Source organism: Leptonotus elevatus, chromosome 16 (genome assembly GCF_054856555.1).
Source record: "Leptonotus elevatus isolate MCC_2025b chromosome 16, RoL_Lele_1.0, whole genome shotgun sequence".
In the NCBI taxonomy this organism is placed as follows: Eukaryota; Metazoa; Chordata; class Actinopteri; order Syngnathiformes; family Syngnathidae; genus Leptonotus; species Leptonotus elevatus.
In genome coordinates, this window is record NC_141254.1 from 14,794,200 (window position 1) to 14,810,171 (window position 15,972).

Below are 15,972 nucleotides of genomic sequence, written 5' to 3' on the forward strand. Positions count from 1 at the left end.
GGTAAACAGCAGAAAACCATCTTTGACAGCTTGCATGTACCTCAGAGAGATTAAGTAGGTCTACTTGCAGGAAGCATTTCAAATAGATGGATGAAATTTGCCACTCGTCCCAAAGTTATCGACGAAAGCACAGTACAAATTAAGTGAGGTTTAAATGATTCAACAATGTTTAATCATGATCATTTACCACAGCAATGTTCAAAAGGTTAAGCAATTCATATTGCGTCATTCCGATTTTATTTCCTTTGACAAATGTATCTCAATGAATCCCCAGAAGGACTGTCAACTTGGACAAATAAATACCTCATGAACAGTGTATGCCTCCATTTTTTATTCACTTTGTAAAAAAAAAATAATAATAACAGGTAGCTGTACTGTATTAATCTAAAAATGGCGTCTGATAACACTATGTCGCAATACATTTCGCAAGAGAGAAAATGTGTAATATATACTTATTCATTTGTAATGCGTGACTATATACTGCTAGGTCAGCCCTTTTTAAATAGTGGGACGGGCCCTCCTCGGGGGAGGCGCAGTGCTCTGCCGGTGGGGTGCGTGTAACCACAGGGAACCTTTTTTTTGTTTTTTTTTGCCGTACTTGAATAAAGTGTCATTGAACCTCCACTACTGTAGGTGGCAGCGCTGCTCTCATTGTATTAGGCAGTATAAACAATCTTAATAAAGTTATTCAGCGGTTTTATTGAATTTTTTGTTTCGTTTTCTTTAATGTTGGTAAATGTCATGATCTGTCCCCTTTTGATTTGATTTTTTTGACTTTGAGTTCTTTTTTGTCTATAAGTCTGTCTCATTAGATGATTGTGTCCACCTGTTCTCATCATCCTGGTCCCTTGTGTCTCTCTTCCAATCAGCTCCCTCAGTCACTTGTGTCTTGTCCAGGTGATTCTCGTTGTCTCGTCAGTTTACTTGTATTTAGTTCCCTTCTTCTGTCCGGTCTTTGAGTTGTCCATGTCGCGTTGTGTTGTTGTTTGCAGTCTGGAGTATTTGTTTGTTACTTTGAATCTTGTTGTTGGACTTTGCTGATTTTGTGTTTTGGGGATTACTCAAGTGCCAGCAGACACAAAAGTCGCCTGCGGTCAAACTATTGTTTTCTAATGCCTTTTTAAAATTTACATCATACTGTATTGTTGTGATAATGGTGGAGTATTGAAAACGCTAAAGGAAAAGTCAACACAGAACAATACAAATAATACATAATTTAGATTTAATTTAGAAACTGTAAATTGGATATTGAGTACGCACTTTTATTCATGTGAGCGTTCAAATCACACTTAAAGCAAGAATCTGCTACCATCAATATTCATATACATTTTAATAAAGTACATTTAGAATAGAATTATTAAGATGACGGAAATGTGCTTGAAATTGTGGAATTTTCCTGAATGTGTGAGCATGTTTGAATAAGCACATCAAAATAAGCATTTGTTCTCTTTTCAAATGTTCCTTTTGTTTGCGTTTCCCTATTGGATACTGGTTATATGTTGCTTTTTTTGTGTCTGTTTGTTATTTGGTTGCCTCTATCCATATTTAAACTAAGCGAAAGAAAGAAAGGGAATGGGGGCGTGCAGATGGCTGTGAGAACACCAATTTGACTGCCACAAAGTCCTCTGATTTCCCTCTTGGCTGATTGCCACTCTCCTGCTAGGATTAGACCTCGGAGGCACATAGCGGCGTTGACTGCCGTTCTCTTACAAGTCACGCTACAAAACAAAGACAGACATCCGTTTGGACGATTTTGCACTCATGACCCGAGAAGAGGGAATTGTGGCATAATAGACAGGCAGCCAGATCAGACGCGCGCCTTTGGAGTTGCGAGTCTCACAAAGACGAGAGGGAAGAGGGGCGGAGGTTGGCAACTTTCCAACATCAAAAGGTTGTCAAAGAAGGGACAGGTGGAATGAAGGGCACGCACACCCCAGATGCAGAGAATAAGAGGTGTAAGCGTGTGTTTGTGCGCGCGTGTAATGTTAATAGGGGTGAAAATGGCAGCGTTGCGAAAGGAAGGTTTATTTAATCGTGTTTATTTGCTCTTTACTCACCCGGCTCACACCCATGTGGTAACTGCTCTTCTCCAAATCCAAACACTCCAGTAGCTCCTCCACAGCCTAAATTAATGTACACATGGACACACACAGCAGCAAATGGGATTAACCTATGCATAGGAATAAGGACCTAACCTTGTGTATACTGTGTAAAAAGTCATGGGCCAGAAAGACCACAACTTGATTATACCAGAGCCTTGCCAAAGGAACTGAAGCGCTTTTGTTTGGAAGTTTCCACAGAAACTCAGCCCGGGTGCTCTGCAGGCACAGGGGGGAGAGAAGTGCTTGCCTCTCCCTTAACACTATTCTTTCACTCTTGCTCATTTCTCTCCAGAAACAAACTTTTGTCTCCTTGCTAAACTTGATCTGAATTCTCTGAATATAAACTCACCATACTTCATTTTTAAAGAGTTAACGTGCATTCTACAAATGGTACTTTTCTTGGACAGTGTAGTTGCATGTTTAAAACTGCTGCTCATAGGCTGGAATTGTATCAAAAGAATTCAACCTGATTGATAATAGCACCTGATGATTTTAAGGAATGACATCAGAGCAATATAATCAAATATGTATCAAGTGCTGTGATGCTTGTTAACTCATTCACTGCCATTGACGGTTATAGACGTCATAAATTCATTTGAACTATTTCTATTAATTTAACATTTTTTTCCCACTTTTGTTAGCAAGAAAATGAACACCTATAATTGTTTTTGTTCATTTAGAAGCTAGAAAATTTGAGATTAATCGTGAGTTAACTAGTGAAGTCAAGCGATTAATTATGATTAAAATCCTGACGCCTCTAATTTGTAATAATATTTTTTTTCTTTTTTTTAAATAATAAAATAATTTTAATTAATTGTTTTTATATATATATATTTTTTTTTTAAGAAAAGATTATAAAAAATTAGGGGCATCAGGCGATTGCAATTTGCAATCGGAATTTGCATGACTTCACGAGTTAACTCACGATTAATCACAAGTTTTATATCTGTTCTAATACAATAAAAAAATTCTAGGTTTTCATAAATCTTGTTCACAAAAGTGGGAAAAATGTTAAACCTATAGAAATAGATCAAATGATTTATTGACGTCTATAGCCGTCAATGGCAGTGAATGAGTTAACATGCATAGCATCTTAGCAACATCATTGCCTTTGTATTGTATACGTTTGTGATTCACAAACATGTTCATTATACTTTCCATGAATCTCTTTAATTATTCTGAGAGAAATTGTTAACTGTTAGAAGGATTCATAAACTAGTCTGAACATTTTCAACAACAAAGAATAATAGTCTGCACATAATAGAATTGCATGGCATGATCGATTTGATTTCATTTTGGAACAAAAACCTCACTTGTCCAATTTATTTGTTCCTGGAGCAATTATTGTGTAAGTGATTTGAAATATTACTCACGCACGATCATGGAAACTAGGCAAAGGACAACAAATAAAATTGCTTCTCCAACAAAATATTTGTATCACACATTACAATATCGTCCCTCAGAACTGCGAGCAAAAAAACGGGCACATCTCAATGTTCATGTCTAGGTTAGTCTAGTCTAGCCTTATTTGGGTGTTGTGTTGCGCAAACTACGGCGGACACAGATTGCGCCCTCGGCGCATTTGGCAATTTGGTAACAGAAAGCAGATTGTGCTCTAGCTCTAACCGGGCACATCTTAATTTTCATGCACGTTAGCGTGTTTGTGAGTTTGTCAGTTTGGCATATCAGTGCGTCGCCAATTTGCTCACAAAACATAGATTCGATTTTAGACTAGGTAAAACCAGGTCTAACTAGGAATGCAATTTTGGTGGATTTGATCGAGGCGCAGGCAGACAGCTCCGCGAACAGCTTGGGACAATCCCTCTAAATCATTCAGGAAATCAATTCATTAAATGAATTATCATCATTATCATCATAAATATGCGAGTCTATTTCTCTTTCCTTTCATTTAATCGGCACGTAGTCTACGGAAATACCAAAAGAAAGAAAACTACACACTGCACTTAGCGCTAGACTTGCGACTTGAAAGCTTCATGAATTACTTGTGATATTTTTTGACTCCTCTAGATGGCACTCTTGGATTAAAGACGCAATGGAAATGTAATCACTTTCCAGTGGACGAGCGGTTATACTTAAACCAAGAACACCGCATTAAAGAGTAAAACATTACCGTGTGTGCTTCATGAAGCTTCACATTCCCATCACTAGAAAAAGGGCTCAAAGTTTAATATAAAGCGTCAGCTCAACTGTTCCAGCGGCCACGGAAATTGTTTGGGGTTTGAATCCATGAAAAAAATCCCTCTACTATAAAGCATTTATACTTGAGTCCGAATAATGATAATAAGAAATGCATTATAATGGCGTCATTGACACGCAATCACTTAATGTGTAATAAAAGTATATTTGTAACCGTTGTGACTATTTTTGTCATAGATGAAATATCAATGAAAAGACATTTTTAGTTTCCTCTTCCTTTCAGCATAAACATTTGGCTCTCTTCCAATATTAACGAGCGAGGGTCTTCCTCAGCCCCCGTTTCCGACCTGCCTCTTTAGCAGGCGCAATACAAATGCGGTCAAGTTGATTAGATCATGACAACAGCTCTTGATGGATGAAGGCTTACTTCTCTGTCAGACGGCTGCTGACAAATCAGGGGCAGATGTAATGAAGCTCCCCTCTCACAACATTAATCTTAACTGTTTGGCCAGTGGCAGCGCTCTCTCGCTGATTGACTCACTCTCTGCTCGTCCTTCACGATGTAATTCCGCCCGTGCTTCTTGGTGAGGTGCGGCGCCAGCACATCAAAACGTCGGCGGAACTCCGAGAACACCATGTGGTCGGGGTAACCTGTTGAAGGTCAATCAACAATAACAACATTTAATTTGTTAGAAGGCCAGACCGAGTTGTGGCCTACACTTGGGAATATATTTGTACGGGAAAAGAGTGTTACATAGCAACCGTCTCACCTTGTCTATGGATCCGGAGAGCGTCAAGGAGCTTGGATCCACGCAGTTGAGCACGGAGCAAGGCTACATCCAGCTGCATTAAACCAGAATCTCCGCCCTCCCCTTGAGCCTCACTTTCTACACCTTTGAAGAAGGATCCACTCAGAGCCTTAAGAGCATCCGCCTTAGGCAATATGCAGTGAACAAAGTGAATTCTGGACCTCCGCACCATGTCCAGCAGAGCATCCTGGGACAAAGATAAATAAGAATAGATAAGGGTTCAACTAAGCAGGATTCCGTTGTCAATTTTATTTGATTTTTTTAAAGACAGGCGATTGAAATTTTTAATTGTAACTAATCGCATGACTTTACTAGTCACTTTACTTTCCCACTCTTGTTAACAAAAGTAGAAAAATTGTAAGTCATGCGATTAGTTACAATTAAAAATTTTAATCGCCTGTCCTTAATCACAAATTTTATATCTGTTCTAAATGTACAATAAAAAAAAATCTAGGTTTTCATACTCTTGTTAACAAAAGTGGGAAAACAATGTTAAACTAATACACATTGTTAAAATGATTTTTTACGTCTATAGCCGTCAATGGCAGTGAATGAGTTAACGTCACACTATATTATTTCTTTGTATTTCTATCGCTGGTTAAAAAATAAAAATATTAAGTGATGTCCAAAACACTTCATATGAATGCTGAGAGGTGAAATGAATTAAGGAAATGAATTCAGTCCAGGATTTAACAATTTGTCACAGTATGTCACTGCAAATGAAGGCAGCAAATAGATGACATCAAAGCATTGTGATTAAAAACTCAAGAGAACTTACATTAGCATCATCGGATACATTACAGATTCTATACTAGCATCAGAACAATCGAACTGGACTTTTCCGGGAAAGACAAAAATACATTTTCTGTATATTTGTTAATATTTCAACAATGACTTTGGGTGTTAAAATCTTGGTACAATCACGTCACACAATTTTGGGGTTTATTTCTTTTTTGAGTCGTTCAATATGTGTATTATCATATTTAGATTTGAAGAAAGGAAGACATTTTGATTCATTTGAGAGTTACAACAAGTAAATGGCATTGATTCAGTGGAATGACCCTTATTTAATCATACTTAGCCTTCTTCGCTGATAGACTGTAATGGATTCTACTACTTTAAAATGGTGCCGTATGTGCCATGTGGTTCAACTTTTGGTTCTTCCCACATAATGGTAGCGAAAAACACCATTTTCAATTTTGACACCCGCACTTACCACTTGAAGCTTTATTTGTATGCACACAGACTTTTTCTTGATAGCAGCTACTCCTGAAGTGAAGGTCTTCCTCATGCTTGAGGCCCGTCGCAAAGACAGCTGAGAAACACCCTCAAGACCTGCGATGGAACCTGACAGAACGGTAGCCCCGCCTGCTCGGCTCATGAACAAAGAGCTGATGATCTTCCTGCGAGACACGGATTTCATCAGCCCAATGTTTTATTATTAAAAAATATGACAAAAGATGTCTGACGCTTACTTCTGGGAGTCCTGCAGGAGGCTTGTAGCGTTGATTGAGGCAGGATTTTGCTTGGCATAGTTAAGCCACCCGCGGGTATCATACTCTACCCAGTCGGTCCCGTGACTGTGGCCCAGCAGGAAGTGATGATCTTTTTCACTCTTCAGAAGGAAAGTGTGACCTGATATCGATGTAAGAAGCAGTGTGTAAGATGTGATTGTTCTGTTGTGCTGCACATAAGGATAGGTGATAAAAATAAACAGCCTCCTGTGGGAATTTAGGAAAATGTGTTTCCAGCCTGACTGCAGGTTTTAGGCATCATATGCATAATATGCTAATTAACATAGTCTGAATAAAGATTTTTTTTTTAAATAAATAAAAAAACAGTCCCTTGTTAAAATCTCATTAAGTGAGCCGAACTATGGAGCTTCTGGTGTCAAAATCCATAAAACGGTCTAATAAATAATACCACAACATGACTCAAGGGCTGCACGTCAAAGAGCTACGACTGATAAAGTCTGGCGAAAAGCTTGAAATCCGCCTTCATATAAAAAGGGCATAAATGAGATGCTTTCAGGTTGTGTTTGACGGGAAAAATCACACTTCACGCCTTCAGTTGCTTTGAGTGCTCCTGGGAGAGCACTCTGCATGGGCTGTAACCATGGCAACTATGGCAGAACAACAATAACGCAGCAAGGACTTCTGTGGCTGGTCAATCTGTTTGATGGAATTTTGTGGAGTCGATTAACGCTGGGATCATGCTGTCGAGTACATTTTGAGAATATAGTAAGGCAAGAAGCGGAATATCCTTGGCAGACCGGACAATTAAGCACCCCTCCACAGAAATCACGGCAAAACTTAGATCTGCATGAAAAAAAAAGTAGGCCTTTGCAAGGATCTGTTTACTTTAAGGTGACCAAACGTCCTCTTTTGGAAGGACATTTAGGAGGAGTCTTACGTCCTGTTCGGGCGTCCGGGGTTTTTTATAAATTCATAAAAATGTCCGGTTGGAATTGTGTAAGTACACTGTGTAACTGCGACTGGAACCACAACCATTTTAAGATCGGGGCATATGTCCTCTCTTTTTTGGGGGAAATGGGAATATGGTCACCCAAGTTTACTTGAATGGTGATGCTGAACCAAAGGTATAGAATGCATATTTATGTCCATTGCAATCAAAGCGGTGTATTATTCTTCATTTATTGGTTTCTTAGCAGGTTTATGCAAATAATACAAAATGTATTTCTACCAAACTTTGCAAACTCCTAATTTTGGTGAGGATCCATGTACAGGTGCAGATCCAGTCGTTTACTTAAAATTTTCGCCATAATAGTGCACTTAAATTAGCCAGATCCAGCATATGAAATTTACCTACAGAGATTAAGTTAAACAGTGGCTGTGCTGTCATCAGATAAGCCGGAATCACATATTGAATTTGTTGTTCTTGCTGGAGTTACATGAAACACTGTTGAGTGCTCGTGGTAATTTAAAATCTTTGATACAGATCTTGTATTGTTAACACCGTGCGCTGTACAAATGGTACGTGGTATGACCCGATAAGTTTATGCTTCTTCCTACTCCTTTTCGAACATGTATGTAAATGTGTAGCTCATGATTGGGTGAAACTTATTTTAAATTTGCTCATGTTGCTTTAATGTTGTGTTTGTTTGTTTTATATGTTTTGTATAATTTGTCTTTGCACATGTACTTTTGTCTGTTTTTACTTTATATACATGTTCGAAATAAAATTTGAAGAAAGAAAATAGATGCACTTCTGGAAGAGAAACACTGCAAAATAAAGAGAGCAGACTGTTGGGAATAATTAGTACAATTTCATGGAGCTCACCACTGATAGCTCATAAATTATTTGTGCGCGTGAGTATGATGTGCAAGTATTTTTTATTTACACCGTATACAATGGAATGCTCAAATTTTGATGGGTGCTCGTCTCACCTTTGCTCTCGCCTTCAGCAGGGCCGTAGTAGCTAAAAAGGCGAGTCAGCAGGGTTTCCTCTGATGCCCCAGGCTGCAGAGCCTCCTCCTCCATCAGCCACAAGAGCCCGCGGGCCTCATCTGTTCGGCCGCTGCGCACCTGCTCAATTGGACAGCACACACGAACAAACAAATTCCCGACTGCAATGCTTTCCATTTTTGTCATTTCAGAATGATGACATAATTCATGAGATGACATTCGCAGATGATTAGCACAAAAATGGCTACTTTATAGGTATGAATGATAAATAGGCAGAATATTTTGCATTACTTTTTAATTTACTTGAATGCAAGCTGTTTTCTAAAAGGTCACTAAAAGTGTGATGCTTTGTGAGTGCAGTCGAGCCAAAACTGATGCTGACAGTGGAAATTAAAATTTGAGAAATAATAGTGCTCCTGTGCCCCATCCTGCTGTGTTGATAATAACATAATCAGTTTAGATATTTTTGCCTGAAATAGAAAGAAAGACCTTTAGAAATTGACACAGGAGGAAAGTTGTTTTTATTTTTTTATTCTGATGTTATCCATCCATCCATTTTCGATACCATTTGACTTCATTAGGGTTGCGAGTGTACATACATACACAGACAACGACGACCATTCACACTCACATCAATTCTATGGACAATTTAGAGTCTTCAATTATCTATAGATTTTTATTTTTTTTGTCATTTAAATGTTACTATAGAAAGTAAAGACAGAAGCAACTAGCATTCGTCTTCTCATCTCATTATTTACCGCAACTCCACAATTGGCCACGCCGACGTGATTATGTCAGAACATTGCAAGGCACGGCATTACAACAGTTCTATGGCAATTTAGACGTGTATATATAGCAAATTAACTCCATTGCACTATAACTATATTTGAATTTATACATTTGCGCTTTTTTTTATGTTAAAATAACCAATTTTATTAATTTTGTTTGGTCCAAAAGTAGCTCACATAACTATAGTGTTTCAAAGAATTATATTTGCCTTAATAATGTTTAAACATGTTCTTGTTTTGTACCCAAAAATATATAAATAAATGTTTTAACTGTTACCAAAGTAATCGTGATTAACTCATTTGCTCCCAAACGTTATATTTTAAATATTGCCCTGGTCCCAAAAACGTATTTATACATTGTTTTATGTTTTTTATGCTAGAGCAAGGTTTGATGCAGCCTCTGACCTGAACAGGTCGCTTAAAGCAATGGTAGTTATTATAGCAGGTGCCAGCAGAGTATAAGAGATCAACCAGGGCCACGTTGCAACAAAGCTCTTTTTCCCAGTGTTTTCAACAGATTTGTGAATAATGATTAAACTTAGCTATATTCTAATGCTAATTGCTGCAAAACGGAAACAGATACAAATATTTTTTTTTCTGATAAAAGAAGAGACTCTAATCTTTCTTTTGGTAGGTACCATGTGTTATAGCAATAGAACACAATATGCTGTGGGCCTTGCAAAATCAGTCAAAATCCAGTAAAACAGCTGGGAGCGAAGGGGGTTGCTTCAGTGAAAATGGCTGGGAGTGAATGAGGGGTTTTGTTTTTGTGTTTCAGAACCAAGCAGCCCTAACAGGAAGAACATGCAAGATTGCAGAGATTTGATCTTGAAACCATAAGGCAGACATCTTCTTAACTCATGATACCAAACTGTACTTTTGGGCTGAATATTTGTACAGTTGTCTAAATGGTCCCACCAAAGTGTAACTATTCTTGTGTAACTGAATTCAGGAACCAAATGTGCTTCTGTTCCACGGTTCAATTCACTAAATGTTAATGTAACAGAGAAAAAAAATGATTCCCTTTTGTCCAGCACTGCACCACAATCTAATGGGCTGGCTTTGTGTCACGATGCATATTTCCACACAATTTCTTCTAAATTGGACCAGCAGGGTTTTTTTTGTTTTGTTTTTTTTGCAGTTGTTGCTGACAGTCAGAGAGATAAACAAAGCAACAGGCGCAGAAGAAAACAAAAAAAAAAAACGCTGTTTTCCTCACTTTTGTTGTGTGGATGAAAATGAGCTGCAGAGATAATGATCTCCACGCTGCAGTTATGTGTCTGCAGCCCGAATGCTTCCCGGAAGAAACCAAACCCACAAAACCGAAATCGGTTTTCAACGCCCATCAGAAAGTGACATCCTTATCAGCAGTGCACACTACACTGACTGCAACACAAAGTATCAGTCTGGAGGAGACAGGTGACAACTATGTGGCTTTCATTGAATGGTGATAAAATAGGTAGAATTGGGGGGGGGGGGGGGGGGGTGGCTGAGAAAGAAAAAATCTGTGACCAACTGTGACTCTAAATAGGAATGGAGGAATGGTTGGTGTTTTTCCGAAGATGTTGTTCAACGGTCCATTGCCTCTGATCACAATCCCAATAGAGTGTGGATGAATTAAAGAGTAAAGCACTGAAATCAAAATGCATTGGAATAATACCAACATGATCTATGACTCTAAATTCTCACAATTTTTGTTTCCATGGTGCAGATCACAGGCTGCAAAGGCCAAACATTGATTCTTCTTCTTTTGAAGTCGATCCTCTAACCTTTTTTTTCTCTCCGTGCTCCCACTTTCCTTTTCTTTAAACTCCTTGCCAAACAACTAATTTCAGTAGTTGAAGGCTACATAACGGAAACTTTTGATCTCTAGAGATGATATTTATTTCTGAATTAAAGCAGCGCCGACGGACTACCTTGAAAGGTGACCAAAGTCCCATTGGTGATCGTGAGAGACTTTAGAGAAGATTTAAGAATTTGGAGAATTAAACTTACAAGTGCTTGGCTTGATGCTTGGTCCACCACTGCCACAGAAAAAGATGTGTTGGGCTCCGTGTCATCGAGGGCAACCTCGATGTTCTCCTGGAGGAAGACAGATTAAAAGCAATTCAATAAATAAAAATAGTTCAGTCCAAAGGTGTTGGAACAATGTCGACAAGCAGCCGTTAACATTCACATTTCACACTTGGTGGCAGAATACAAGCATATCTGTAGAATTTTCACTTACTATTTCTGTACTTCAAAATGGCCACTTTCACTTTTACCACCACAACATATCCCAACAAAATAATTCAAATACATTGTTTGCTAATTTAGTACCTGAACTCCTGCCTGTACTGTTCAAAAAGCAAGCTGGATGTACGAGAAAGGAGTGTAGCACCCTATTACGTAATCATTCCTAGAAAATGTAATCAAATTTGCACTTTACTCGATCAAAAATATGATAACATCCAATAGTTTCACTAATAAAAAATGTTGACTGAAGTTCTTGAGGTAGAGCAGTTCTCATCAAGTAGGCGGAGCTTACTTTTATTAACTCTCTGCAGAGTTGGTTTAACACTAAATAAACCAACACTTTGTGGGTTGGAATTAACGCTGTAATATTTAACACCAACATTTTAACACTCCAATTTTTGCTTTGGACAACAAATTAACATATATATTACATTATCTCAGTTGTACATTATACATTTTGAGGGGGGGGACACTTGAAAATTTAATAAATCCCCAGTAATTTGCGGTAACAGTTGGCATTTTAACAACATTATTGGTGAAATTATTACATTGCTGGGTTTTAATACATTTTTGATCGAGTTTATTGCAATTTTTTTTTACATTTTCTACAAATGGCTTGGGTTGTTTGCTAACTTCTTTTGGATTTCTTTGGCACATGATCTTCTCCTGACTGGCTCTTTTTTGTCTTTCTGCAGTGAGACAAGTTGAGAGGGAGCACTTTGTGTGCATTCTATTCAGTAGTTATTTATTTCACATGTCCCTACTGTACTTTTCAGTTTATACAGTATTTATTTGCTAGTACAGTATAACTGCCTCATTTAATTCCAGGCTGTTACCGTTTTTGCGATAGTGATGTAGCTTATCTGCTTGTTTACCAGAGAGGTCTCGAGCAAATTTGCTGCCTAGTGTCTCATTTGCTATTTGTGATAACTTGTCATAGTTTAACATTGTATAGGATTAATATATGACATAACATGAATTAATAATAAAATAATACACATTTTCTGGAATCAGATTCTTTGGTATGTATGAATAAATGATAAATGTTTAGAATTGGAAAAATAAGGAGATGGACAGGAACAGCTGATGTATTCATACCACATTACGTGTCAAAGGTGGTATAGATTTCACAGATTTCTCCAACATATCAAAATAAACAACCATTGAGATTTTCAAATTGCTGCCCAGTATCACAATCTACGGCAATGACAATATTCCGTATGTATTAGATGCCAGACATCCAGCTCACCTTTGATCTTCATCTAAGCACTGTGGTCGGCATTTGCGTCATTTTGAGTAGTACTTGAAGCACACCATTTTATTATTAACTACCATGACAATTCCAGTGTAATGCTGCAAATAAATGTATTTCCATTCATTCCTCTTTCTCCTGCAGAGCACCCATTTTCCTGCACACTTCTGCACATTTGGGTCAAAAACAATCTATCCCATTTTAAATGAATACAAATCCTGATCGTCCGCACAGCAGAACCAATTCTTTTGGCGTATCTCAGGCAGGAGTGACAATATATGGAGGGCACACAAATTCTAGAATATTACCCATTCCAGCCGATATTGTGCATGAGTGACAATAAAGGAAAGAACCCCAAACAAGCCGGGATTCGGGAAGTCACATACATAATGACGAGTAAGTGACTTTGCAGTGACCTTTACACCGGACAAATGTTTTGAGGCGGACAGATACATTTTTTTATAGGTTAGATCAGCAGAGCTATTGTCTTGGTGATCGCCTTTCCGAAAGCTGCTCACAAGAATAGCGGGATCGTCATGGCATGATGCTTTTATGCAAGCCGGATATGCAATTGCAAGTCACTCGTGCATCACATTTTCTCACAGCAGAACACTGGACAAGAGCTTACCAAAGCAGATATGAACTGTTAGTATGTATTATAAAGACCATAAGGATGATAATTATGCAAACTTGTGGTTGTTAAATCAATTAAAAACAAATTGTCTGGGCCTTTAATTCCAATTTTACAGAAGCCTGATGACAATCCAAATGTAATTAAGATATGAAGAGGTAAACTCATGCGGAATGTAACATTCTCTTTGGTATCAATTATGCTTAATTTAATTGCATTCTCTGCTGCCACAGCTCGAATGGATGAAGATTGTTACTGTTATTGTTATAGCCTCAGTTCCCCGGAAAATCCCTGATAAATTATTCGCACTTGCAAGCAATGAAGAGAGCGCACTATAGCAAAGAAGAAGAAGAAACTCATCCAATTCTGCAGGAGTGCTTCGAGACATAGCCTCCGTGTGACCTCAGATCCCGAAATGAATGTTGAGTGTCACTTTCTGAATGGATGTCAAAAATTAGAAACTCAAAATGAAAGAGGCCTGGTGCAGATACTTTTCAAATGCTGTCGGTACACCAGCAATCAAATTAATTAAAAATCCCAACTCCCCATTTTTATTATCTTTTCCTTGTGAAAATTAAAGCGCTCTTTTCAAACGTCTCGGACAGCTATTGTGATTTTACGTTGTATTTTATTCTGTCAAAATTATTTAAAAAAAAAAATTTTAAAAAAGAATCTTGCAAATATACCTGTACAATAACTAAAGTCAAATCAGCTCGCTTTCTTGGTGTACTCAAATTTCACTTATTACATCAAAAACTGCCCAAAATATTGGAAAGAATTGGAATTATCTTCCTTCTCACCTGGTAAAACTTTAGTCAAGATCATTTAAGAAGTCTATTAAAAACATATTGCTGAATGAATAATCCAACATTGTACTTTCTCAATCATTGTTTTTGCATTTCTTTCCTATCTTATGTTTGTTTGCTCTGACTTCTCTTTAAAACTGACCAAAGGAAGCCCTACTAGTCAAACCCCTTTTTTTGGGGTTTCCCTGGCATGATTATATGGGGTTTTTTTTCCTTTATTATTTTTTTTAACCCTAATGTGTTCCAACTACATTTGTTTTGTAGTAGTATTTTTAACATGAAAAATGAAATGAAATGTCTCCCCCACAAAAAATAAAATAAAAAATCTCGTTTGAATGATTAGTGTTGGTAGTAATAGTAGTAGCAGTATCTGAGCATTATATCTGGAATGTTGTTGCCAGAGCGTGAGCTAGCAACACTACAGCTATCAAAGGTTTTGTATTTTTCAAAACATCATCTGTAAAACAAAAACAAAAAAAATGAAGAATGTAATTTCTGTAGCAGATGCTAACATTTCAAGGATCATGCGGAGTCGAGTAATGATAAATCACCTTGTCAAGAGCACACACACACAAAAAAAATAGACACAAGCAGCTCACAGGCTGTACTGGAAATGTGGGGGAAATGTTTGCAGGGCTAATAGTGCGCGCATGACAGATGCCAGTGTTCAAGTTGACTGTGTGTGTGATGTAGCCTAAATGATTTTCTTCTCGACTGTGGAGTTGCAAGATGCAGGGGAAACACAAAGACAATTCGCCCAGCTGCTGTATGAGACAGCTTTTAATTCTTTAAGTACAAAGTCCATTGTGCGCTCGCATCGCTTTTTAAACCTGCCTGTCACTGCAATTATTGATACAGAGAGGGGTTTAAAAGGAGTTTTGACCCAGTTCTCTGCGACAGTTTCACGGCTCCTTATAGTCTAAAATGCACTGACAAAGAAGAATTATGCTACACACAGACATATGCGCTATTTCATTTTGCTCCACTTATTTGTCACCCAGGCAAGCGATGAGGACGGTGAAGTAGATGGAGAATCACAGCTTCCGTGTACAAATCGTAGTCAGTGATTTGCGGTTAAGTGTGCTGTGTTTTAAAATGGGCCAATTTGTAAGACTAGATTTTTGAAGAAAAAATGGTCATATTACCAGCCACAACATTCCAGGAAGTAAGAGACGTACAACTATTCTGCCTTTACTACAATAATAGGAGGGGGGTTGCCAGAGAGATATTTATGTTGTTAATTTGCAAGGGTGTAGAGCTGCATTGACAGGAGTTTCTATCATGTCAGATATTTAGCTATATTATATAGCAGATAATATTATTGCTATATTATTTAGCAGATATTATATTGATATTTATTTATAAGGAGCAAAATACTCTTTGCTATCATTGGCACTAGTTTGAAACTAAACGCTACAATGTGACCGCTGAGAGAGATGATCAATTGATTTCAGACTATAATACTAACGGATATGTCAGCATTGGAACAGGGAATCCCAAAGTCAAAGGCCAAAGCTAAATTCTCATCAACATCAAATGTCAGGAACAGCTGGTCAATATACCTGCCTGTACAGTAGTTGGTAGGGCAGCCACAATTAGCTTTAATGCTTCTATTTTTTTAAAGATCGGACTGGATATGATATCAGATTACGTCACAACAATATCTACAAATAGGAAAAAATAAATAAAATGCATCAGCAATACAACTTGATACACAAATATATGCATTATTATTAACTCATTCACTGCCATTGACGGTTATAGAT

At 37.8% G+C, this 15,972-nt stretch overlaps 1 protein-coding gene across 6 annotated transcripts in view; it reads right to left on the bottom strand.

Annotated features, from left to right (window-relative positions):
- Window positions 1–15,972, bottom strand: part of LOC147160909 (unconventional myosin-XVIIIa-like) — a 71,827-nt gene that overhangs the window by 30,783 nt on the left and 25,072 nt on the right. For all 6 annotated transcript variants that reach the window (XM_086098685.1, XM_086098689.1, XM_086098688.1 and 3 more), the window contains 7 exons: window positions 11,278–11,364; window positions 8,476–8,614; window positions 6,544–6,703; window positions 6,285–6,471; window positions 5,030–5,255; window positions 4,801–4,910; window positions 2,058–2,123 (listed from right to left, as the gene is read on the bottom strand). In XM_086098685.1, coding sequence (XP_085954811.1) covers window positions 2,058–2,123; window positions 4,801–4,910; window positions 5,030–5,255; window positions 6,285–6,471; window positions 6,544–6,703; window positions 8,476–8,614; window positions 11,278–11,364 — 975 coding nt within the window. The remainder of the gene's footprint in view (window positions 1–2,057; window positions 2,124–4,800; window positions 4,911–5,029; window positions 5,256–6,284; window positions 6,472–6,543; window positions 6,704–8,475; window positions 8,615–11,277; window positions 11,365–15,972) is intronic.